This window comes from Eptesicus fuscus, chromosome 6 (assembly GCF_027574615.1).
Source record: "Eptesicus fuscus isolate TK198812 chromosome 6, DD_ASM_mEF_20220401, whole genome shotgun sequence".
Lineage (NCBI taxonomy): Eukaryota > Metazoa > Chordata > Mammalia > Chiroptera > Vespertilionidae > Eptesicus > Eptesicus fuscus.
The window spans coordinates 24056814-24083204 of record NC_072478.1 but is presented as its reverse complement, the minus strand read 5'-3'; the positions used below and the strand labels follow the sequence as shown (position 1 = coordinate 24083204).

General features: G+C 54.8%; 2 protein-coding genes across 4 annotated transcripts in view; one reads left to right on the top strand and one right to left on the bottom strand.

Moving 5' to 3' along the window:
- Nucleotides 1-2280: 2280 nt before the first annotated feature.
- Nucleotides 2281-12909, bottom strand: CDC37 (cell division cycle 37, HSP90 cochaperone). Its single transcript, XM_008158066.3, has 8 exons — nucleotides 12561-12909; nucleotides 6410-6691; nucleotides 5971-6079; nucleotides 5764-5879; nucleotides 5557-5679; nucleotides 4312-4494; nucleotides 4131-4202; nucleotides 2281-2822 (listed from the first exon to the last, which is right to left on the bottom strand). Exons 1-8 carry the CDS (start codon nucleotides 12807-12809, stop codon nucleotides 2673-2675), a joined length of 1284 nt encoding a protein of 427 aa, XP_008156288.3. The 5' UTR covers nucleotides 12810-12909; the 3' UTR covers nucleotides 2281-2672.
- Nucleotides 12910-20740: 7831 nt separating this feature from the next.
- The window catches only part of PDE4A (phosphodiesterase 4A), a 47865-nt gene continuing 42214 nt past the window's right edge, over nucleotides 20741-26391 (top strand). For 2 of the 3 annotated variants that reach the window (XM_008158061.3, XM_028134766.2), the window contains exon 1: nucleotides 24365-24898. In XM_008158061.3, coding sequence (XP_008156283.2) covers nucleotides 24585-24898 — 314 coding nt within the window. In that variant the 5' untranslated portion in view covers nucleotides 24365-24584. Of the gene's footprint in view, nucleotides 20849-21520; nucleotides 21724-24364; nucleotides 24899-26391 lie in introns of those variants that run through there. The other variant, XM_008158062.3, reaches the window with a different exon arrangement.

The following is a 26391-nucleotide window of genomic DNA, read 5'->3' as shown; positions in this document are numbered from 1 at the left end:
CCCTTCCTCTCTGAAATCAATTAAAAAATATATTAAACAAACAAAACCCTCTGTAACTGCCCTAGCCGGCTTGGCTCACAATGGCTTAGAGCAGTGACCCACGGACTGAAGGACCATGGGTTCGATTCCAGTGAAGGGCACATATCTCAGTTGCAGGCTTGATCCCTGGCCTGGAAGGGGTGCATGCGGAAGGCAACCAATCAATGTGTCTCTCTTACACAAATGTTTCTCTCTGCCTCTCCCCCTCCTTTTCAGTCTCTCTCTAAAAAAAAAAAAAAATCAATGGAAAAAATATATACTTGAGTGAAGATTAACAAGAAACAAAACAAAAACTCTGTAACTAAGACAAATACTTACTTTAGTGCAATATTTTCAAACAGCACAATGAACATAAAAAATGTCCCTAATAAACAAAATATCGAAATTTTAGGAATTAGAGTGCCTGAGGCCAAAGGAAAAATCGGGAATATGGATTGTCTTTGAAAGCTTTCACAGTAAAGAATTAAGAAGTTGCCCTTGCACAGCGGTCGGCAAACTGCGGCTCACGAGCCACAGGCGGCTCTTTGGCCCCTTGAGTGTGGCTCTTCCACAAAATACCACGGCCTGGGCAAGTCTATTTTGAAGAAGTGACGTTAGAAGTTTAAGTTTAAAAAATTTGGCTCTCAAAAGAAATTTCAATCGTTGTACTGTTGATATTTGGCTCTGCTGACTAATGAGTTTGCTGACCACGGGCCTAGCAGGTTTGACTCAGTGGATGGAACCTCAGCCTATGGAGCCCGCCCTCCCCCAACCCCGTTCACTTCCGGTCAAGGGCACATGCCTGGCTTTCCGGCTTTTTCTCCAGTAGGGGGCGTGCAGGAGACAGCCAGTCAAAGGTTCTCTCTCATCATGTGTTTCTCTCTCTCCCTCTCCCTTCCTCTCGGAAATCAATAAAAAAAATACATATATTTTAAGAAGGAATTAAGCAATTGACAACCCTGGATGAGTGAAGTTTATCCAGGGCCTTAGGATGCCTTCTCCCACCCCGCCCTCCAGATCCACCACCTGCCTTTCTCAGCTATAGGAAAAGCATTAGGATATGCAGCTCACTATTGCCCCCTGGTGGTGATCAGCTTGTGCACAACAGCATTCTGGGGCCCTTAGCTTTGGCAAATGTTTGCTTAGAGCCCCCGTATGCTAGGACCCCTTGTGGCTGTGAATATCTCAGGACCAGGAAAGGCTCCCTTTGTGCCCTGGTGGAGCTCACAGCATAACAGAGACAATACACAGGTCAGCAAAGCCAGGCACTTGGGCAGGTGAGGCAAGCTGCCTGGGGTCAGGAGGGGCAACTCAGAAGGCTGGTGGAGGGCCTCTGGGAGGTGGCACTGAGCTCTGGTCTTAGTGACAAGCATGCGGGGGGTGGTATCCCCCAAGAGGAGCGGGCAGAGGGCTTCACTGGTTTGATATTTCATCTCTTAGGCTAATGTGTCCATGCTCATTGTACTGTTCTTTAAAGCCCTTTCTGGGGCCCAAATATTTCATTACCTTTTAAAAGGAGCCCCACTTGAGGACACTATAGGGGTGCTCAGGCAAAGGGACAGGCATGCACCAAAGCCACATCTTGAGTACGTGCCAGGCACCTGTTTGCCAGTAGCATTATCTCCTTTCACAACTGTGGGAGGAAGGCACCACCGTTATTCTCATTGTACAGATGGGGACACCGAGACTTAGTAAGTTGTCCAAACTCACACTGATATAAAATTTCAAGTGCTCTCACACCATCAAGGCATAGAGGGAGTGGACAAAGGGACACAAGGTGAGGGGACACGAGATGAGGGCAGGGAGGTGACTGGGCAGTGGTTCTGGGCCTGGTGAGCCTAGGGAGGGCTTTGGCCTCTGCTCTGAGGGAGGAGCGTGCCCTGACTCATGTTCATGTGCATTTCTGGCCACTGCCCGTTGGAGTCTGGTGTGGGGCCGGTGTCCAGGCCAGAGGTGATGGGGACCTGGACCAGGGTGGAGGCCATGTGAATAAAAAGATGTTCTGGAGGCAGAGCTGCCCACATGGAAGGTGAGACATGGTGCAGGAGACTTAGAGGAACAAGACAAGTCCAAGACTGAGAGGTGAGAGGCAGGTGAGAACTTTGATGGAAGAGAATGCAACAGTGTGTCTGGAGTGAGCACAAGAGTTGCCCAGATAGATGGGGGGCAAAGCGTGGGACTCACAGGTCTAGTCACCAACACTCACCAGGCTCCCCATTCCCAGCCCCCAGAAGAGCTGTGCCAACAGCCCGCGCAATGCTATCCAGAGCATCTGAAATCCTTTATTGGGAGATCACTGCTGTTTACCACATAGGAGACTCGACAGCTGACAGTGAAAACAGAGCCCAGTGACTGGAGCAGGCCCCTCGGCGGGGGACCCTCCCCCTCTCCTGTGGATCGGCCTAACCACCTCTGCTCCTTCCTGGACCCCAGGGCCTTTGGCATAATGCTGATGGGGGAGCTCAGGCAGTGAAGGCCCTTGACTCAAAGCAAGACTTGGATGAGTGCAGGGGGTAGGGCATGGGGCAGGTCTTCCAGGCTGGAGGGCGGGGGGAAGTGAAGGAAGCCAGGAGCTAGGGCAATGGCATCTATTTTCATTTTCTGAAAAGGGGGGCACGGAAGCCTGCAGGCAGGCGGGCAGCAGCTGGGGCGGGTCACGCGCTGACATCCTTCTCATCTGGCTTGACAGTTTCCAGTAAAGGGTCCCCGGGACCTGCCTCCTCTCCCTCCTTGGCCTCACTGGACTTGGAGTTGGGGACCCAGAGGCCTGAATCGATGCAGCGCTGCATGTGGTACTTTGCATCCTGTGGGGAGAAAGACAGACAGGTGAGCCCAAGCTGCCACCCCCAGGAGGACCAGCTGTCTCCTGCACACCCTAAAGCCTGCTTACTGCTCATTCTAGAGCAGAGCTACCCAAAAGGACTGTCCGCAGTGATGGAAAGGATCCATCATCTGTGCTGTCCAACATGGTGGCCACCAGCCACATGTGGCTATCAAGTAAGTCAAATGTGGCTAGTGCAGCCCGGCTGGTGTGGCTCAGTGGTTGAGCGCTGACCTATGAACCAGGAGGTCATGGTTCAATTCCCAGTCAGCACATGCCCAGGTTGTGGGCTCCATCCCCAATACACGGCATGCAGGAGGCAGCCAATCAGTGATTTTCTCTCATCATTAATGTTTCTATCCCTCCCTTCCTCTCTGAAATCAATAAAATAAAAAATAAAAATAAAAAATGAAAAAAAAAGCATGACCTCTGTGTATCAAAGACAGGCAGTGAACCTCAAGCCGGAGTTTGAAGAACTAGAAACCCCAGCACAGATCCTCTGAATGGACCCAATTTACATATGAGGAAACCAGTATGGCCAACCATTAAGCCACTGTCAGGAATGGGGTCAAACCAAGCTCTATTCAGACTCATCTCTCAGCACTGCTACTGCTCCTAACAATAATGACAACTGAGATTTACCAGCATCTACCATGTGCCCAGCCCTTCCCATGCACTTGGCCAGTTAATATCAAAAGAGAATTTGTGTTCCTAGCTGGTTTGGCTCAGTGGATAGAGCGTTAGCCTATGGACTGAAGGGTTCCGGGTTCGATTCCGGTCAAGGGCACATGCCAGGGTTGCAGGCTCAAACCCCAGTGGGGGGTGTGCAGGAGGCGGCTGATCAGTGATTCTCTCTTCATTGATGTTTCTGTCTTTCTCTCCCTGTCCCTTCCTCTCTGAAGTAGATTTTAAAAATATATTTTTAAAAAAAGAGAGAATCTGTGGTTTGATGGGGTAACTGACACGGAAGAGGAACCCCCTCCTTGGACCACCTTGAATCACTGGCAAGATGGGGTCAGTGGGGTGTGCTGGCTGTGCTCATAAACAGCCCACCGTGAGTGACAGTGATACTCAGTCTGGATGCCGAGGACGCAGTAGGTGCTCGTGGTACAAAAGCCTGGCTGCCTCACGTGCTGGCCACACAGTGACCCAGCCTCCCTTATTCCTCCCAGAAGCCCAGGAGGCCCTTCTATCAGCAACAGGGAGAGCTGGGGGCAGGGGAGCTGAGGGACACACTGCTGGCCTGCCGCTCAGCCTGGCTAGTGGGTGGGCCTGGGGTGCAGTTACTTACACTGGGGTCCATCTTGCTAATGGCGTCTTGGAGCATCTGCACGTCCTTCACGTCAAAGCATTTCTGGAGTTCCTGCGGAGGCAGAGGGGCTGAGGTCAGGGCTTGGGTCCCCGGGACTCCGTGAGTCCTGCTGGCTACCTGCCTGCTGCCCGCCTTCCTGCCTGGGGCTGGGGCTGCGCACCTCAGGGAGAGACTCATAGACTTCCACGGGGTCCAGGCCACCAGGGCCAAGCCGCTTCTTGCGTTCCTCCTCCTCGTACTCCTTCATGGCCTTCTCGATGCGTATCTTGGCGCGGCCCCGCACGCGCTCCTTGAAGGCCTCCAGCTCATCGTTGAAACCCTCCATGTACTGGCGGTCGGCTGTCTGTGGGGAGCAGGAAGCAAGAGGGGTTTGCCGGGCAGCACTGAGGAATCCAAGACCCTCCTGCTGCCAGTCCTCATAGACACCCTGGGGCTTGAGCCTCTTCTCTATTCCATCTGGTCTCCGCCTCTAAGCTCAGACTTTACCACCTATACAGGCATACCTCGAAGGTACCGCGGATCGGTTCCAGACCACCGCAATAAAGCAAACATCGCACTAAAGCAAGTCACACGAATATCTGGTTCCTCAGTGCATATAAAAGTTAGGTTTACAATATACTGTAGTCTAAGTATGCAATAGCATTATGTCTAAAAAATGTACATACCTTAATTAAAAGATACTTTATTGCTAAAAAATGCTAACCATCATCTGAGCCTTCAGCGAGTCGTAATCTTTTTGCTGGTCTTGCCCTAGTAACATCAAAGATCACTGATCACAGATCACCATAATGAATATAGTAATAACGAAAAAGTCTGAAAAACTGAGAATATTACCAAAATGTGACACAGAGACATGAAAAATGGTGCCGACAGACTTTAGCACAGGGTTGTCAAAAACCTTCAATTTGTAAAAACACACAACACCTGCGAAGTTCAATAAGGTGAAGTGCAATAAAACGAAGTGTGCCTGTATGCTAATGACCACCTGCCTGCATGCCCCCCTGCACCACAGACCCCCACAGCCATTCCTTGATGTCCTCCTGTGGGGATTTTCATAGACACCTCAAACTCAACACAGCCACACCTGAGCTCTGGATCACGCGGCCCCGCCCCCAAATCTGCCTTGCCCTCCATCTCCCCAGCTCAGCACATAGAGCTTTGTTCTTCCAGATGCTCAGGGTAAGAAACCTGGAAGTGTCCTTGACTCTGTCCCTCACCCTCTTTCAAAATCTGTCTGGAAGCCAACAAATTCTCACCTCCTCCATGGCTCAGCCCTCTCCTGATGTATAAGGTTCTAATCATCGAGGCCTGGGCCCCCGTGGACATGTATTTGCCTCCCACCAACGACCACAGGCTGGTTCCCTGAGGACCACCCCACCTCGCCCCAGCTGCTCAGGGCCCCCACCTTGATCTTAGTGAAGAACTGCCGGAAGCAGGCACGGGGATCCACCTTCAGGCTCTTGGCCAGCTCCAGGATGAACTGCATGACAATGGTCTGGTGCGCCACCTGCTCCATGAGTGCACATTTCTGCCCAAAATAAACCGGCACCGTGTCACCAAGCGGCAGCCTCAGGGTAGGGCCTTCCCCCAGCCCAGGGCATGCCCCACTAACCTCCTCCACCTCTAGGTCAATGCACCAGATGACCAGGTAGTTGGCTGTCTCCTCGCACACCAGGTGGGCGTTGTCTGACAGGTACTTCTGACTGTCATCCCAGCGGTGGAGCATGCCTACGACAAGGTGTTGGCAGGGTGCTGGAAGGACCCAGAGGCAGAGCCAGCCCCTCAGGCCCCCACTGGTGGAGCTCCGCACCCAACTCACCGAAGTGCTTTATCTGTTTCTCGTACTTCTCCACAAAGGTCTTGTGTTTCTGTTCTCTCACCTCTTCTGACTCCTCCTCCACCTGCTCGGGCTTGGTGTTGACCATGCTCTGTGGTGTGGGGAGAGAGGGAGCGGGTTGGGGTGAGGCCTCGGAGTGCCTCGAACATGGCCGAGTGGGCCGTGGCCGCAGTGCCCATCCCATCCACGGTGGAGGCAGTGATGGCGCCATGAACATCAATGTGGCCTCCGACTAGGGCCTTCGGGCAGATCAGAAGGGGACCAGTGGGGTGCTTCATCCACTTGGCATCCCTGTTCCCCCCATTGCCCCCATCCATCTCTCCCTTAACCTGTGCAGCCCTTACCCATGCCCCCCCCCCCAACCTGCCAATGGCCACGGAACCCAACCAGGGGTGCGAGTGCCCCGCCAGCCCCCGCATACCTTGCTGAAGCCGTCTTTGCTGAGCGTGTCCACATTCCAGGGCATGCTCTTCTCCTTCTTGCGCATCTCCTCCAGCTTCTGCTCCCAGCTCCGCTCCTCCTTGCGCAGCTGCTGAGCCTCGGCCTGCAGCCGCTCCAGCTCCACCTTGCTGCCCTCATCCTCAGCCACCTCCAGCTCCTTCAGCTTCCGCTGACACTCGACCACCTTGCGCTTGCACTCGCGGCAGCTCCTGTCCAGCTCCTCCTTCTCCTTCTGGAACTGTTCCATGCGCTCCACCCGGGCCTGTGGGCAGGGATGGCACATCACTCTGGGGAATGGTCTGTCCCTTGACCCTGGCCCCATCCCAGCCAAGGGCTTCCAGGATATAGCTGGGAGGGTCACAAGGAACGTCTGCACCAACATGTGTCCTGGGTGCCCAGCTTCCACCCTCACCCCCAGAGATACCTACACACACTTGAGTCAGGACAGGTCCCTCCTCTGCTCAGAACTCCTCATGGCTCCCACCTCACTCACAGCAGAAGCCCAACTCCTCCCCATAGTCCACAAGGCCCTGCACACTCTATTACCTCCGTGCCTTCACCTCCTCCAACTCCCCTGCCCCACAGCCACACTGGGTACCTCAACCTTTCTTGAATGCACTCCAAACCTCAGAGCCTTTGCACTGGCTGTTCCCTCGGCCTGGAAGGCTCTGTGCCCGGACCCCCCCTCCCCCCAGTTTACTCTCTCATATCCTTAGGATCTTGGCCCATGTGTTGCCTTATAGGTGAAGCCTTTCCCTGAGCACCTTACTGAAGATCAGGACCTCCCCTCAGTCCTGTCCTGCATTATCTTCCTCCTCAGCACATGTCACCTGCTAACATCCAGTGACAATTATTTATCATGTTCTGGGCACTTGATGGATGAATCAAGACACCCCCTACCCTGGCTTGTGTGGCTCAGGGGACAGAGTGTCGGCCCAAAGAACAAAGGGTCTCAGGTTTGATTCCCAGTCAAAGCCATGTACCTGGGTTGCAGGTTCAATCCCTAGGCCTGGTCCGGGTGCGTGCAGGAGACAACCAATTGATGTGTCTCTCTCACTTTTTTTTTTTTATAATATATATTATTGATTTTTTACAGAGAGGAAGGGAGAGGAATAGAGAGCTACAAACATCGATGAGAGAGAATCATCGACCAGCTGCCTCCTGCACACCCCCCATCAGGGATGTGCCCGCAGCCCATGTACATGCCCTTGACCGGAATCGAACCTGGGACCTTTCAGTCCGCAGACCGACGCTCTATCCATTGAGCCAAACCAGTTTCGGCATGTCTCTCTCACTTGATGTTTCTCTCTCCCCCTCCTCTCTTCCACTCTCTCTAAAAAATCAATGGAAAAAATACCCTTGGGTGAGGATTAATAATAAAATGAAATAAAATAAAAAGACATCCCTCACCAAGGTCATAGGCTCCCCTGCTTCCTCAGAATCTTGCAACCCATCCTCTGTCCAGCAACCCCCTCAATCCACCTCTGCCTGGGTGTCCCATAGGCATCTCCAACTCCATGTCCAAAACCGAACCCACCATTTTACCCCCCAAAACCCAGACTCCTGCCATGTCCCCCCTCAATGAAGCCACCCCTACCCCACCTCCTGCCCCCAGTTGAGGCCTCCTCACTGATCCTGCCCTGCCCTCCTGCTCTGGCACCAAGTCCTGACGGTTTTTCACTGTTAAATGATTCTCTAATTCACTCCACTGCGAGTCTTTGAGCCTGGATCACTGCCAAGGCCCCCTCAGCTGTCTCCAGACAGCATGCCCTCCTGACATCATGCCCAGTAGCCTCCTGGGTGTTTCACCCCAAATGTCCGCTTCCACTGTGCCCTAAGCTTAGTGATGGTGCCCATCTCACCGTCCCCCTCGCTCAGTCCCCCCATTCAGACTCCTATCAGGTCGCTTGGCCCGGTCTGTTCTCCAGCCCTGCTGGGCTCCACCATCATCTTCCCTGGCTCCTGGCTGTGCCCATTCATCCAGAGCCATTGACAAAATCCAAGAGATGCCACTGCCTTCAACTGCTGCTCTCTCAAATTCAGGCTCAGAAGCTGACAGAGGAGTCTTTGGAACATATACAGCTTTTCCCACTACTCCATCCTAGTGTGTGGGTTCAGATGGGACCCTCTGACCCTGCCCCAAGCTGCCAACCGGGCACCAAGGCCCTGTGTAGGGCTGGGTCCTGCCCTCCTCTCCCAACTCTGGGTCCCAGGCAGATGTTGACCCTTGTGGTTCCCTGAATACACCAGTCTCTCCTGCCTCTTAGCTTCTGCACATGCTGTTCCTTCCACCTGGAATTCTCTTCCTCTTACTCCATTTGATTTGCCAAGTCTCAGTTTCAACAGAGCCTTCCCCAAGTGTCCTCCTAAGCATCACTGAGTCCCAAAAGCCCCTCTGTGATCCTCAGATAATGTGAGAAGATGCTGGAGGGCAGCCTCAGGCCCCAGAACTGGGGTGACATTCCATGGCTACTGTGTACCGCCCGGGGCCGATCCCCTGACCTCTCATAATCTGTTTCCTCAGCTGTAAAATGCAGACATCACCACCAAACTCATGGGATTGCACTAGAAGCAAAGGTTATAAATTGAAGCAGACGGTCCAAGGCATGGGTGCCCAGCAAGCACTATCCCCACACTGGTTACTGTCATTACTGTCTGTCCAAGGGGACAATCGCTCTCTCTGGGGAACGTTTTTGGGCTCAAACAAGGAAATGCACTTGGAGTGCTCAGTTTTATTTCTGCCCCTGAGTTAGGGCTCATTAACTGGGAATGGTTGTTACTGCATCATCACAGCACCCAGCTCCGCCACTTACTGGTGACATGTCCTTGGCCAAGTTCCTTAAACCGCTCCCTGCCTTGGTTTTCCCCTCTGTGAAATGAGGCCTCACAGGGTTGCTGTGAGGACTAAATAAATGATTCCATGGCAACTGCTTGCCACACAGCACTCAGTATTTTACTGTTATCATCACTGCCATAATTACTACCACCAGAATAGTCTGTTAACTCGCTTTTATGCCTTAGCTGGGGCAGTCTGTCCAGGTTCTAGCACAGGGCCAGGCATACAGGGGATGAGAATCGAGAGCCTCTATAGGACTGGTGTTCCACTGGGCTGACACCCCAGTCCTGAGCCTCACTTTCCCCCATGTGGATAGGGATCGAGAAGGCCCTTGCCTCATGGAGGGATCAAAACACAACACAGCCCTGTCCTCTGCAACCTCCCTTTCTCCACAAGGGCCTGTGTCACGCTGGAGCCCTCTTGCTCACTTGTGAGGGGCTCTCCCAGGTGGGCATCACGGCTGGCCTAGGGTGGCAGCAGAAACTTACCACCTACTGGTCTCTGCTGGGCAGCCACCAAGCTTTTCCCAGTGTCCTCTGAGTGGCCGCCAGGGAGGCCAAAGCTAAATAAAGGCCTCCCAGAACTGGCAGGGGTGGCTGCCCGCCAGGCCTGGCTTTCCACCTCCATGAGGGGCTGGGCAGGGCAGAAGCCACGGCAGTGGGTGGGGCTGCCCTCCCGCCTTCCAGAGAGGGAAACCAAGGCTCATGGAATCTTAATGTGGCACAACGCACTGGAAGGAGCCGCAGGAAACCAGTGGTGACAAGGGAGCCTCACCTGTCCCCTTCTGGAATCTTTGGAAGTTTTTTTGTTTTTGTTTTTTTACCATGAGAGTGAATTACCTGAATAATAATGATGAAAGTAGTGGCTAAAGTTTAAAAAGAGCTATTACAAGCCAGGGGCTGTCCCAAAAGCATTACATACATTACGGTAAGTAAATAACAACCCTATGGGGTGGATACTATTAATATTCCCAACTGGGGAAACTGAGGCACCGAGCGATCAAACACTTTGCTGGAGGCCATGCAGCAAGTTAGTGATTCAGGAGCCAAGATTTGAACCCAGGTGGGAAGTCTGTGTTCAGAAGCTCACAAGGCTACCATTCTACCAACCCCACCTCTCCTCCCAGGGCCTGAGCCGAGTTCTTTTCAGATCTAATCTCATTTCAATGGACTGGGATAGAACCCAGGCTTGCCTAGTGCAGGGGACACTGAGGCCCCCTGTGTCCACTACAGCCTCAGGGCTCTTGTGGCAGGACAGGAAACGGTTCTGTGGGAGGAGGGAGGAGGGCGTGGCAGGAGGAAGCCGCTCCAGGATGGGGGGGAGGGGGGTCCCACCCAGCGGGACCAAAGCGGTCTCCATAAAGCAGTATAAATTAACCTCTTTCTGTGACAGAAACTTGTGTTCCCAAGCTTACTGTCTTTAGAGCTCTGTGGAGGTCTTAAATATTTCAAAATAATAAATGTTACACACAACAGGAAATGATGGAAGTGCTAGAACTTTCTTACACTCTAGGACAGGGGTGGGGAACCTTTTTTCTGCCAAGGGCCATTTGGATATTTATAACATCAGTCGAGGGGGCATTCAAAATTATCAACTTGAAAATTAGCCTGCTATATTTGGGCAAACATTTAATTAACTCACCCCTAATGCCCTGGCAGGGCCAGACCACATGATTTCACAGACCTTACACGGCCCGCGGGCCAGACGTTCCCCACCCCAGCTCTCTAGTGGCTTGCCCAGCAGATACACCATAAGACACAGCTGCTTTAAGGAATGGGCTGAAAATGGGACTGGGGACCAGATGTAGGAACTAATAATGCCTTGGCAAGATGGGAAAGGGCCTTCTAGGAGTTTCTGAATAAATGACTGGGAGTTGCCATAAGGGAGGGTGGGGTGAAGCATTACTAACTGGAAGGTTCTGAGAGGTACACACCCTCAGTTTAAGAGTATAACAGGCACAGGCATGTGATACAGCTGCTCTGATATGGGGGAGCAGGAGGTTAGAACATTAGGTATTTTTTTAAATATGTTTTTATTGATTTCAGAGAGGGAGAGGGAGAGAGAGGGAGAGGGAGAGAGAGAAACATCAATGATGAGAGAGAATCATGGATCGGCTGCCTCCTGCACGCCCCCCACTGGGGATCGACCAGGCATGTGCCCTTGACCAGAATCAAATCTGGGACCCTTCAGTCCTCAGGTCAACGCTCTATCCACTGAGCCAAACCAGCTAGGGCTAGAACATTAGGTCTTATGAGAGCTATTCTATTGGTCTGTGAGCACGGTCGGACAGGGAGAGAGGCAGGGGTACTCTCAGACTTGGGATTCTGGGATCTGGGTTTAGGGGAAAATAGGTAAAAGGGGCAGTGAATTTGGAATCAGGCTGGGAGAGGGTTCCTGATGAGAGTAGAGACAATTTGGGTGTCTGAGAGCAGCAGGCCAGGCTGGGGTTAGGAGGAAGACAGGGTGGGTTTGGATGAGGTGTTCCAATGCTGGTGGAGGTTCTACAGGGAGCTGGTCTTGGGGTGTGGGTGGTGCCTGGGTCTGCAATACCAAGGAAGTAGCAGGGGCTCTGGCTGGGAGGGAAGCTGCTAAGGTAGGGTTTCCTGATGTCATGGGATATGGGGTCTACAGTAGGTGAGACTAAAGGAGAGCAGACAGAATTGGAGGCTCCATCAGGGTAGAGCTGGCAATTTAGTCTGGAGGGGAACCGGGTTCCAAACCTCCGGTCTTAGATGGGACTGAGGACCCCAGTAGGGCAAAGGACTTAATGATAGGGAAGGGGTCCGGGGTGTGGGTTGGCATCCAGGCCAGGAACAGAAATCCCAGGAGAAGCAGAGTTCCTTGTTCTATTTGGGGGAGTGGGATCTGTGGATCTGAATGGGAATCATCCTCAAACCCAGGGAATCATATCGTAGAATAGATTCATTCAAGTATTAAGGACTCTAGGAACTGGGGAGGGAAGGGGAGGGGCGAATGGGATATCCAAGATCAGAAGTGGGTACCCGAATAGGATCAGGGTCCAGACTCTGTGGCAGAGTTCTGGGTATAAGTCGAAGGTCCCAGACAGGACTAGGGGGCACCCCCAAAGCTTGTCTTGGGAGTCTAGACTATGAGGAAGATGCCCTAGGGGTCCCGGCAGTTCTGAGGTCACGGAGTTGAGCCCCGGAAGATATTAAAAGCCCAGACTGTGCGGTGGGATCCCAGGTGTCAATGGCGGGTCCCTGGAGGTATAAGGGATCAGAACTCTGGAGCGGAGTCCCGGGAGGGGGGAAGGGGCTGGGCACGCGCGCTCTACCTGGTGCCGCCAGCGGAAGAGACTGGCCGTGTCGATGTTGGGGTGCGTCTCATCTTCATCGTCAGACACCTCGATGTGGTCCCACACACTGTAGTCCACCATATTGCGCTGTGGCCCAGCCAGCTCCGGTTCCGAAGGGGCACTGGCGGTGGCGGCAGCGGCAGCGACAGCACTGGAACTTGGGCCCGCGGAGGCCCGCCCCTTCCGCTTCCGGTCTGGCGCGTAAGCCCCACCCGCAGGTGACGCCATATCCCTAGTAACTGCGGCGGCGGCGCTAGCGACCGAGCTGGTCTTAAAGGGACTTAAGCGGGTGTTCCGGCCTCTGGAGCCGACGCGGGGTTCCCGCCAGGCACCTCCGGGGGATATACCTGCAGGCGCCCCAACCTCGCGCCCCGCTCATCTCCCGCTGCCTCACAGTGGGAATTTACGGCAGCCGCAGGTGCGGGGCAGGTGATGAGACTGAGCGAGGGAATTACCCTCCTAGCCACGCCACAGTGACAGCCTGAACCCACTGCAGGGGCGGGGCCTCGGCGAGGAGACCTGCCCCCTATCCATTGTGAATCGGGGTGGGGTGTGATCTGAGGGAATTTCCCAACCTGAGGGTTGCAGGACCTTGCCCTGGGAGGGTCTAAGTAGAGGAGGGATAGGACCCTGCCCTTGGCTGGCCACAATGTGGCCCTGCTTTGGGGGCTGGTATTTTCCCGGTTCGGGTCAGAGCCTCCTTGTCCCATCCCTATCTTCTGCCACTTATGAGTGGGGACTCGCGCACACACCCACTCTAGAATCACCCGGACCCCTCCCGCCCCCCACCTCACCGCGTGTCTGCCGAGCGGGTACGCGGCGGCCTGTCCCTGTGCGGCCGCTGGGTGTCGCTAATGTCTGTCCAGCGGCCAGTGCCCCCGGCCCCACGCAGGGTGGTGATGGGGCGGGGGGACTTGTGGAGGTGTGGATGGGGCTTTTCCTCGTGGTGGTACTCAAGGGATGCTCATAGCCTATCCGCTTTCGTCTGGGGGCCCTCTTCCTCGGCCGAGCTCTAAGGACTCCATTACTCTGCGCTTGGGCGACCTCGGCCGCACACTTTCGTAAATCCCAACCCAAGCTTTGAAACCGGGATAGAAGGTCCTGTTGCAGCCTAAGGCCAGGATTATCTCAGATTAAAGGGCACTTCGTGGGAACCGGTGGGATGGGAGGAGTGCCAGCCCCTCGGATGCAAGGCGCCTCTTCCCAGACTCCCCCAAGTCGAGCTTTTGGAGCGTGGAAGCTGGAGGGAATGGAGTAAAGGTCTCCAGATTGGGGGGATTCCCCGGCCCGGGAGGGGGTGGGGCCACCCAGACAAAAGCTACCGCCCCTCCACCTCGCGCTCCATTCAAACACGCGAGTGGGAGGGAGGGCGCGGGAGTCCCCCTCTCCTTCCCCTCCTCCCTCAGCTGGGGCAGTCCAGCATCTCAGCGGCCGTCACCGCCCGGGCACGCGCGCGCACGGACTCATACCCCAGCGGGTCTCCTAAATCAATCTCTCTCTCTCTCTCTCTCTCTCTCTCTCTCTCTCTCTCTCTCACACACACACACACACACACACACACACACACACACACACACACACACCAGCAAACAAAGGGTCTGGACATCCCCGTTACCCTCCCGCCACCCCACCTCCCGGCTGGAGAGGGCGGGCATCCCTTCCCCAGACCCCTCCTACAAGGTAAGCTTCCCGCTGCGTGCTGCGGCGGAGTGGGGCGCTAGGCGCCCCGAGGGAGGGGGCCAGGATGTTGGGGGCTTCCCCGGTTCCACCGGAAAGTCAGAGCTCCAGTACGCTGCCCTCTAGGGCTTCAGGCCTGCCTTCGGGCTGGAGGTGTGTGGGGCGGTCCCCTTACGCTGGGGATTCCGGGTAGGTGCGGGGATCTCTCCCTGGCTTCAGAGGCTGACTGGCCCCAGTTAAATAGGGTCCCAGGAGCCCCTGCTCATATAATTGGGGAGCGGGCGCCGGAAGCTCCCCCATCAGAGCCAAGCTGTTTCTAATCTGCCAACTCAGCATCCCCAGCTCTGGAGATAGTGTTTTGCACTGTCCTGCCCCCTTCTCCCCCGCCCCCCCCACCCCCCGAGTCAGCGCATCCCCGGGGTCTGTATCTTGTACCTGTGAGGGAAGATGCGGGGGGGGGGGGGAGGAGGGAGAGACGAGAGGGGGGATTGGGAATGCCCCTCTGGGCTATCCAAGTTTCCTTTGCTGCATCCCACAGCCACACACTCTTAGCTGCAGTGAGACCCACCAAATGGCTTGCCTTCCAGAGCCTCAGTTTTCCCATCTACAAAATGGGTAATGACGCATCGAGGCATCCGCTAGGTCATGAATGCCAGCCTGCTCCTGCCTCATCATTATTAGCTCATTTCACAACTATTTTCCAAGTGCTTACTATGTGCCAGGGCACTGCAATCAGGCTGTGGGGCTGTAACAATGAGACCAGCTGGGTCCCTGCTCTGCTGATTCTCAAGCCTGGTAAGGGAGCAAGATCCTGTGTCAACAGAAATACCCACCGTGATTTCAGACTGTGAAGACTAAAATTCTATCAGGCAGAGAGAGTGGCTGAGGTGGGGTGGTGCTGGAGATGCATGAGATTTCTGGTTTGTATCTTCTTTTTCACTTCAGCTCTGCGTATGAGGGCAGGGCCAGCTCCAGATCAGTGCTCAATAAATGTTGAATGAATTAAAGAGGAAATTAGGTTAAGACTATTTCCATAGCAATTTAGGTCAGGAAGGAGGCTTATCATGAACCAGTCCATCCATCCTCCCATTTTACAAATGAGGTGAACGAAGTCCCTAAGACCCAGAGAAGGAAAAGATGTTGTCAAAGGTGATATACCTTTGACATAGGGATGCGAGGAAGCGTCATCATTCCCATAAAAGTGAGGGTGGCTGAAGGAATGGTTGTCAATAGCTGAGAAAGGAAGAGAGAGATCAGACTTGGGCACAGGGCCCTCTAGGAACCCATGATGCCCAGCCAGCATCCACCTCTCTCTCCATACTACACAGACACAGCCCTGCATTTATCCATTCAACAATTACTCAGTGCCTAGTGTATGTTTGGTGCTGGGACACAGTAGTGAACAGAAAAAACTTCCTGCCTCTATGGAGCTCACATTTAGTGGGAGAAACAGAAATAAATGAACATATAACAACAAATTGTGATTAGGACAGCTTGTGACAGGAAAGAAAAACGAAAGAGTCCCCTTTAGGTTGGATACCCATGAAGATCTCCTAGAGTAGAATTACTCTATACAATACACACACATCCAGACAAACGAGGTCATACTAACACCCTATACTGAGAACCTAAATAATGTGCCTGAGGCCACATAGCTAGTGAGTGGCTGAGCAAAGATTTGAACCCTAATTCTATATTTCAAACCACTGTGAAAAGCTGCTTCCTGTTGTATCCACATACATGTACTCCCCACCTCCCACCCCCCCACACACACACATGCACTCATCACAATCACACAGATATACATCCAACCTCATGCCCACATAGACTGATGTGGTATCACCTTGTCACATACACTCCTGCAGGTATGGTCTGGTCTCAACTACACAAACTCAAACTCATAAAAAACCCCACCCATCTAGTTGCTCATGCACTGCTGTGTACGAAGTCTCATGCACACACATACTCGTAGCCTCTAAGTTTTTCCCAGCCCCACTTCAACACCAAGCATAGAGCTTGTCAGGCCTGGATGCTCACGGCTAAGGTTTGGACAAGGCCTTTATCCTCACTGCCTTCCCTCTTGCTGGCCACCCATCCCCATATCCTTCTGAGGGAGGGAGGTGGGGGTGGGGGTGGGATGTCAGGCTGGGTGAAGCCAGCTCTCTTCTTCCAGGCCCAGCCAGGGGCTCCCAGGCTGGACTGCTGCTGATTGGCGCTGAGAAGTCAGGTGGGGGGAAAGGCCTCTCAGCCTGAGCCTGGTGCCAGCTGCCCAGAGTGGCCTGCTCTGCCATCTGGACTCCCCCTCCCGCCCCATCCCCACACTGCCTGCTGCCCAGGGGAGGGGAAAGCAGGCTTAGAGTCTGATGCCCTGCCTCCCATGTCCAGCTTTCTGCCAAGACTGATTTCTTCAAATGTGCACAGGGATCCAGACAATGGTGGCCTGAGTGTCTTCACCTCTCTTCCCTGGCCTGTGCGGCTCCTCTGGCTGTCCACTCCTCCTTTCCTTCCTTCATTCCACAAGTCCTTGAGCACTTCCCATGGGCTGTTCCTTGCACTGGGGATATTTCCAGGACTGGCTGCAAAATTTGCAGAGCCCAGGGAAAAATGAGAATGCAGGGTCCCTGTTCAAAATTATGAAGAATTTCAAGGTGATAGCAGAGCCTTAAACGTTCTAACTGTAAGGCCTTGTGGGACAGCACAGTGTACATGTCCATGAATTGGTATTCAATAAAGCTATAACAAGACAGACAAATTCCCTGCCCTCATGAAACTCAGGGGTTGGGGAAAGCAGGAACATAAAGATATGTCAGGGATGATGAGCGCCAAGAAGAAAAGGCTGAGTGAGAGGCAAAGAGCAATGGTTTTGAGGGAGGCATCTATGTCAGGGAAGGATCTGGAAGGAGATGACTTTGAGCAGAGACCCAAAGAAGATGGAGTCAACCGGATTCATTCATTCAAGAGTTATTTTTTTTTTTTGTTAATCCTCATGTGAGGGTATTTTTCCATTGATTTTTAGAGAGCGTGGGAGGGAGGAAGGAGGGGGAGAGAGAGAAAAAAAAAATCAATGTCTGTCGGAGAGAGACATTGATTGGTTGTCTCCTGCATGTACCCTGGCTGTGGCCGGGGAGCAAACCTGCAAGGGATGTACTTGCCCTTGACAGGGTATGGAACCTGTGATGCTTTGGTGTGTGGGCCTATGCTCTAACCACTTAGAAACACCATCTAGGGCTCAAGAGCTATTTGTTGAGTACCTACTCTATGCTAGTATTGTCCTAGCAGCATCTGACCAACATCTGACCTCATGTACTAATCAAAGGACAGGCAAAAGCTAATAAAAATAGAAGGTAAATTTAAAAATACATAGGAGGTAAATTCTATGTCTTGTTAGAATGTTATAAGTCTAAAACAAGCAAAATAAGCCCAGTCGGTGTGGCTCAGTGGTTGAGCATCGACCTATGAACCAGGAGGTCAGGGCACATGCTTGGGTTGTGAGCTCAATCCGCCCAGTAGAGGGCGTGCCAGAGGCAGCCAATCAATGCTTCTCATCATCGATGGGTGTTTGTTTTTCTCTCTCCTTTTCTCTCTGGAACCAAAATACATATTTAAAACAAAAGTCTGGGAGACCAAGGGGGTGGGAGGAGCACAGGATATCTGAGGCTGGTTTTCTGGATGGAGGCAACAGCAAGCGCAACAGCCCTCAAGTCTGAATATGCTTGGAGGGTTCAAGACACAGCAAGGAGACTGGTGTGGTGAGGGGAGGAGGGGAGGAAGTGGGGTCTCTGTGAATGTGTTGCTGTCTCCCATGTCTGTCTATAGCTTCATGGGATTCAACCACAGTGCTGGTTGTCATTGTTACTATATGACACAGTGGCTACTGTTTTGTGAGAACCTACTGTTTACCAGGCACTGTGTTCAGAGCCTCATATGCATTGCTTCACTTCAACCCCCTCAAGTAGGTAAGTGAGACTCAGGTGGGGCAACTTGCCCAAGGGTGTACATCTAATAAGTAGCAGTGCTGGAATTTGAATGCAGGTCTGTCAGTGTGATTCTGGAACCTGAGCATGGCCCTTGCTGCATAGCCCTTTCTCTGCCTGCCTCTGCACATCTGTCTGTCTGCACACAGAGAGGGTGCCCTTTCTCTTCCTGTGTCTCTCATTCATTCAGCTTTCATTGAGACTATGTGTGGGGACCTAGATGATGAAATGGGTAGCATTTCTTTTTTAAAAAAATATATTTTATTGATATTTTACAGAGAGGAAGAGAAAGGGATAGAGAGTTAGAAACATCGATGAGAGAGAAACATCAATCAGCTGCCTCCTGCACACCCCCTACTGGGGATGTGCCGGCAACCAAGGTACATGCCCCTGACCGGAATCAAACCTGGGACCCTTGAGTCTGCAGGCCGACGATCATTTCTTGCTCTCACAAAGTTTTAAGAGGGAATATAGATAATGACCCCAAAATGATGAGTGCTTTATTAGGGGCAGAATAGGCAGCAATGGGAACCCAGAATGTGGACTGATTCAGTCTGGCTGAAAAGTGGGGGTGACCTTTAAGTTATCTGTATACATTCGTTTATTTGTTCAACAACTGTCTGTTGCAGGCTTGCCTCGTGCTAAATATTGGGCCGGTGAGATGATGTTTACACTCACCTCTACTAGTTGACATTGAACTGAAATGCTAGCTAATGCAATAAAGTAAGAAAAAAGAAATGAGAGCCAAAATAGGGGGTAAATAGTTAGTCCTGATAGTCTACTAGGAACTTTATAATTATGCTACTGAGATCTCAAATAACAACCAGACATTGAACAAATACTTACTAAGAGGCTACCATGTTCCAGATTCAATTCTAGGCACTGGGGATACAGTAATGAATAAAATAAAATATTGTTTTAAAAAACATAGCTTTATTGATTTCAGAGAGGAAGGGAGAGGGGAGAGAGATAGAAACATCAATGATGAGAGAATCATTGGTTGGCTGCCTCCTGCACACCCCCACACTGGGAATGGAGCCTGTAACCCAGGCATGCGCCCTGACCCGGGACCAACCACGACCTCCTGGTTCACAGGTCGATGCCTAACCACCGAGCCCCACCAACCAGGCAAAAGAAAATATTCTTGCCCTGTTGCAGCTGATATCCTATTTTGGGAAGAGACAGACAATAGATGTAATAAATAAATTACATAGTATGTTGTGAGGTGAAGGTGCTGTGGAAAAATAGAGCAAGATAAGGGGTTAGGAATCTTGAGGGCATAGCAACTTTAAACAGAGGTGCAGTAGAGAAACACTTGAAAGGTGAGATATGAACAAAGACCTGAAGGATGTGAGGGGCCTGTGATTATTCAAAGGTAGAGAGTTCAGGCAGAGGAAACAGCAAGTGCAAAGGCCCTGAAGCTGGATAGTGTCTGGCATGTCCAGAAATAGCCAAGAGGCCAGTGTGGACGGATGAGAGTGAGCCAGAGGGAGAGTGGGGGGAATGTGAGGGCAGGAAGGTGACTGGGCACATCCTACAGGACTGCGTGGGCCTCCTATTGAGTGAGGACTTTGACTTTTTCCCCTAAGTGAGGTGAAAGCCCTGGGGAGCTCTGAGCAGAGGGACACGATCTGATTTGGGTTCTAACATGCTCCCACAAGTTCAGATGTTACCGGCACTTATTAAGCACTTACTGGGTGCAGACACTGTTTTCTGAGAATTCAATATGGCCTGATCTCATTTCATTCTCACATGGACCCCGTAGAAATGATCATTCCACTTCACAGAGAAAGTGAGGCTCCGGGTGTTGAAGTCACTGAGCACGGCCACACACCCAGCAGTAATTTGCAGCCTTCGGTTAAGAAGGTGAAGGGAGCCAGCCTTTCCCTCCCCCAAGCTTTTAGACAAGGATCACTTGCAGCAGAGCTCACTCAGCATCCGGAGCTGCGTCTGTGTCCCTGTCTGTTTCTATTTCCACGCGTCCCTGTCTGTCTCCGTGCGCCTCTGCCTGCGCGTCCCCCATCTGTGCCCAAGCCGGCGTCTCTCTGCGCCCGGCCCCCGCACATCGGAGCTATTTCGGGTTTAGGCTTAAAGGCCCAACAGCTCGGAAGAGACGCTTCCGCCTGCCTTCCTCCCCACCCGCCCCCCCCCCCCCCCGCCCCGGCCCCCCTGCTCAGATCACGAGCTACAGGCGGCTCTGGGAACTCCGGGTCTTCGCTTCGGGATTCTTCGCTTCGGGATTCTTAAATCGATCCCCTGGCCGGGGTTAGACCCCGTGGGAGGAAGGGGGCGGGGTGTGTGTGCTTAGGCGACACCCGCATTGACGCAGTCGGGAACCTACAAGTGCGTCAGCTGTCGCTCTGGCAACGGGCAGAACGTCACAGACGGGCAGTGCGTCAGCAGCCTCCTGACGTCACGCCCCGGAGAGGCAATTGACGTAGGGCGGGGCGGATTCCCGGCCCGGCCGACAGGGGGAGCCCCAGGTTGCTAATGGTGGATGCCTTTGTCTTGGTCCTGCAGGAGGCGCTGGCTAGGGCCGACATGGTCCCCGCAGCCCATATGGAGCACTAGGTTGGCGGGATGAAGAGGAGTCGCAGTGTCCTATCCGTGGACGAGGTGTGAGGTTGAGGGGCGGGGCCAGGCTGGGGGCGGGGTTTAGCCCGCACAAGTGGGGGGGGGCGGGCGCCCTCTAGTGACCACAGCTGTTCACTAAGTGGTCGCGAGGAGACTTAGTGGAGACTCCTCGTGCCTCAGTTTCTCCCTTGATTCCATTATTCTCCTGCCGCCAGGATTGAGTCCCTCTGCCCAAGGGCAGAAGGCAGGGACTTCCAAGGGGCTTAGGAAATCAAGTCGGGAAAGGATTGTGGGTGGAGTTGTGGGTGAGGTCTTGTGGGTCTCAGATGTGAGAAGGGCCACAGACATTAAGACCAAGATGGGGTTGCTTAGACGTGGAGGGTGGGAAGAGATCCTAAAAAGATGATGTGTTCGAGGGAGCTCATGTGAGGGACAGTGTATAGCCATGAGGGCCCAGAGCCACAGAGCTGAAACATTAAGAGGGACCTCCACAAAAATTGTGACTGAGAAGGGGAACCCCTCAGAAGTAAGGAGTGGGAAAGCATCTTCTGTGGGAGGGCTCAGCAAGTGGCTCCGACTGAGTGGAGGACACAAGGAGCCTACACTCCCATGAAGCTCTCCCATATGGCTAGGGAGGGGCAATATTTTGGGGAGGGGCTCACAGCTAGCTGCCTGGCCAGGCTATGCACCCATCCCCCTTTTGTCCCTTCTTAGAGGCCGGGGGAGACCCCTGAACCCAGCCATAGGAACATGCTGGGGGCCGACCTCCTACGACGCCCTCGCCGTCGCCTCTCCACTGGTCCTGGCCTGGGCTGGGCGGACCCTGAGCTCTGGGACCCTGGGGTCCCTGTGCTCCCACGGCCCACCACGCTGCCACTTCTGATCCCTCCGCGGATTTCCATCACCAGAGCCGACAGGTAGGCAGGAGGGGGAGCAGGCTGGAAGGCAGGGTGGAGGAACAGGGCGAGCTGGGCTAGGTCCAGCCACCAGCCCTTTCTGTGCTCCAGGCTCCCTGCCTTTTGCAAAACCAGCTGAACCGTCTCCTGGAGTCTGGTGGGTCAGGCTGTGACACCCCTCCCCCAGGGTGCCTCATTATAGCCTGCAGAAAACCCTTCTTCCATTTTGCAGCTGCCTGAGTCAGCAAGGGTTTCGAAAAGGGCTTTCAGCCCCGCAGTTCCCAAGGGTGCCCCCACATTCAGAGAGCTGGGCCAGGCCACGGAGCAAGCCTCTGAGCAGTCTGCTGTGCACCTTTATTTACCCTTCTAGGAAGGTTCTGTTTCTTCCAGGACGTCAAGGGGAGGGTGGGATCCTGGAGGAGGTCTGGATTGGCATTTTTCTTTCCCTTGGGGAGATGTGAGAGGTATCTTCGAACCTTTACATTGCACTTTCTTGCTGTTTCTCATCGGGGGTCCTCCCAGGGCACTCCAACCCCCATTTTGGCTCAAGGAGGAGTTCAAAAGCCAGACAGCTGAGCTGGTCCTGGCTGCTTTCCGGGCCCCTGCCCCCACTGCCCTCCCCAGGCCACAGTGTTCTGCAGCCTTGATCTCCCCCACCCCTTTCATCTACTCAATTGGGAGGTTTTAGAGACTCTGCTTGGAGAATGGTACAGCGGCTCATTGACAAGTGGGGGGAAGAAGTGACTGTCATTCCCACCTCCGGTGGTCTATTGTACCGCCCCCCACCCACCCCAATCCCTCTCACCTCTACACCTTAGGAGGCTGATCCACCTCAGCCTCAGGCTACAACTCCAGCTACAGCCTGGCCTACGGGCTTGTGCTCTCCTTCTGCACCCCCGCCCCCCCGGTGTCCTGACGCGTCCCCCCCTCCCCCCCCCCCCCCGCCATTCTACATTGCCTCCAGAGCTCTGGCCCCACTCCCCAAGACTTCGGCCCAGCCCAAGAGCCTCAATGGATCTTGAAAGGACCGGCAGCCCTTGCAAATCCCCTAGAGGCCGTTTGAGTGGAGGAGGGTCCCTGAGGAAAGTGGGAGACACACTTCTGACCTTTGTGATACCCCACTGCTGCTGATGGGGAACCGGTTCTTGCTCCACCTTCGCCCACGCCTGGAGCCCCCTCTGGTGGGGAGAGAAACGGCTGTGGAGGTTGGAGACGGGCTTTTTTTTAAAAAAAAAAATATAAGAACAGTGCGGGGGTGGGGGCGGTGCGGCACAGCCAGCATGGAGGAGCCCGTGAGGGGGGATCACCGGGGCAAGGGTCTGCTTTCGCGGACTCGCACCTGAGTCGGTTAACGTGTGAGTGCCTCCGCCAGGCGCCAGGCGGGCGGGGCCCCCCTGCAGGGCTGCCACCAGGGCTCAGCAAGGGCCTGCCAGGGCGGGGTGAGGGGGGACGCTTGGATCCCGCTAGCTCTCTGCTCAAGCTTGCTCGCTCTGCGCGGCGCTGGGGGAGGCGGGAGCGTGAGTCACGGAGACTCCCGATTTAGGTGCCGGAAGGGGGGCTCTGCCGGCGGGGGGCTGCGGGGAGGAGCTCGGCTGTTTACTCGCCTGCAAAGAGCATGGGGGTGCGTCCCGCGGCTTCTGGAGATATGCCTCAGTTTACCTCCTGCAGATGCGCTTTAAAAAAGGCAGCGAAACATAGAGCGGTGGGCGGGGAGCCGGGGTATTGGCCACAGGGTGTCCTCCTGGAGCCACACGGGAACCAAAGAGACACATTAGAAACACCCCAAAGCGGCCCCAAGCCGACCACACACACACACACACACACACACACACACACACACACACACACACGGACTCTCTCAGACACGACAGTCAAACAACGGAGGCTGAATCCCGTGCACAACTCCGCAAGCACAATACACACCCGAGGCGTGGGAACACATGCAGAACCCCAGGCCACAGGAACGCACACTTTCCTAACAGGCAGCACATGTGTGCGCACATCCTTCACCCGCAGACACACAGATACACACACAGAGAAATCCGAAGGAACAGGCAGACGGCGGCAGCCAACCACGTGCGCACACACACTTCCGAGACACCAAAAACATAAACAACCCTCGGAAGGGGCCACATTGCCTGCACACCCTGCTCCGGGCACCCACCATCACCATCCTCCGACCCACCGACAGGAGACCCCCGCACACCGCCGCTGCCCGCCGCAGGGACCGCGTCTGTGGCACCGGAGCCACTTCCCACTCGTTTGGGCCCCCGGCCAGGGGTAGCGGCGAGGACACGCCAGCACCGGGCTCCGCCCCGCCAAGATGGACGGACTGACTGACGCACCCGCAACCACTCGGACGTCTTTTCGATCGGATTAACCGTTTAACTCCTTCCTGCCGGTGCGCGCCGCTGCTAGGCTGGGCACTCCGGAGAGAACCGCACTCCCGCGCCCCCTCCCAGCCCGGAGCGGGGCTCTGCGTGGGCGGGAAGGGCCCCCTCCTCGGGTGACTGCCCCCCACTGGTCGGGACCGAGGAGGAGGGGGGCGGTGCTGACAACCACGGCGGGCGGGGAGCGGGGAGCGGGGAGCGGGGAGGGGCGGGACGGGGCGGGGAACCGGAGCTGGCGCCGAACCGGGCGCCAAGCGCGGAGAGCGCTGCCGGGCACGGAACGGAGCGCCAAGCACAGGCTGGAAGCTTTGGCGCCCGGCCCGGGGGCGATCGGCCCTTAGCGCCCCCGGGTCTATCCCCGGGGCGCCATGGCCCCACGGAGGCCGGGCGCACCCTCGGGGCCCCGGGCGCTTCGGCTCTCACGCAGCTGAGTAGGGTGCAGCGTGGAGAAGAGGCCGGGGCCCCCTGGAGTGCAGGTGGGGGGCCGGCGACATGGAGCCCCCGGCCGCCTCCTCGGAGAGGAGCCTGTCTTTGTCTCTGCCCGGGCCCCGGGAGGGTCAGGCCACCCTGAAGCCGCCTCCCCAGCACCTGTGGCGGCAGCCGCGAACCCCTATCCGTATCCAGCAACGCGGCTACTCGGACAGCGCGGAGCGCGCAGAGCCGGAGCGGCCACCACACCGGCCGATAGAGCGCGCCGACGCCGTGGACACCGGCGACCGGCCCGGCTTGCGCACGTCCCGCATGTCCTGGCCCTCGTCTTTCCACGGCACGGGCAGCAGTGGCGCGGGCGGAGGCAGCTGCAGGCGGTAAGACGACCGGCGATGGACGCGCGCGGAGCGGATAGGCGCGCAGGAATGATGCAACTCGCCCCGCTGGCCGCAGGGGGCGCTGTGGTGCGGCCGGGGGTCAGTGTGACTGGCGGGGGTAGGAATAGGAGAGTTCTCCTGCGGGAGTAGCTGGGACCCGGCCCCTGGTAGTGCACTATATCGGAGGATTACTGAAGCCATTCCTCGGGTTGACTTAGGGGGGCCATGCTGCGTGTGGTAATAACAGGGTCTGGGTTGAGGGCTGCAGCTTTAGGGGTCTGTATCCCTAACTGGTGGCAGTGCAGGACAGTGGCTAGGCTGGGCACCACTTCAAGGGACTTTCCTGGAAGCACTGTACTGAAAGCTAGATGAACTGTGTTTGGTTGGGGATGTCCTAAGGGCACTCTTTAGGGGGGCACCTGCTAGGACCAATGTTTCTTCCAGGCTGAGGGGCTCTCCGGGTTCTTCTAGGGCAGTGATGGCGAACCTATTTCTGATGACAGCCATTTCTGATGACACGCAGCCGTTGAGGCGGCCGCATGCCGAGGATGAAACATTTGCTGCTCCTGAGGATGAAACATTTGCAAAATAATGTTTTTTCCTCAAAGTGACACATTGCCCGAGTTATGCTCAGTTTTTTGGCGAAGTTTGACACACCAAGCTCAAAAGGTTGCCCATCACTGTTCTAGGGGGTGGAGGGCTATATGGAATGGGGTATTTGTGGACTCACTCTGCAGCAGATGGAGTAAGAAATCCAGAGAAGGGCCTCTTTGGGGAGCACTGTTTTGGGGCTGTGTGCTAGATGGAGCCCCCTTCTCAGGGCAGGAAAGAGGTTCAGTGGCTGGCAGAGGAGGGAGATGTGCCTAGGGGGTGCCCAGTCTCAGCACAGGGTGAAGGAACCCTTGCCTCCCCTGGTGACAGTGCTAGTGAGGGGGGGGGGTGTTGGGCTGTCTCTGACTGTATCCTCTCCCTGACCTGACATTGCTCCAGCTGTTGGGGTATGACCAGCTGTGTCTGCCTGGGCTGGGTAGGGCTTCTGAGGTCCTGTGATTGTAACATGGGACTGTGTGTCCTCCCAGGACAGTGACTTTGTGACTGTGTGCTACTGTGACAGTGATGGTGCTACTGGAATACTGTGACTGTGTGGCTGTATGTGCTCCCAGGGTGTGGTGGTAATTGTGTTACTGACTGTGTTGTTGGGGTGCTGTGAGTGTGCCTGCTCCCATTGCAGTGACCGTGACAGTGAATGTGTGTGCTGCCGGGACAGTGATGGTGGCCGTGGGTGTTCCTGGGAGGCAGTGACGGTGGCACTGCAATGTGCACTCTCCCAGGACAATGTGATTGTGTCAGCAGGACTGTCTGTTCTCCCTGAGAAACTCAGATTGAGACGTTGCGGCGTGCTCGCTGCTGCCCGTGTGCCCTGTGTCGGAGTCCGTGCCTGCCTTCCGGGTGTGCTCCTGAATGCCTGAAGGGCTGCCCTCTAACCAGCTGCT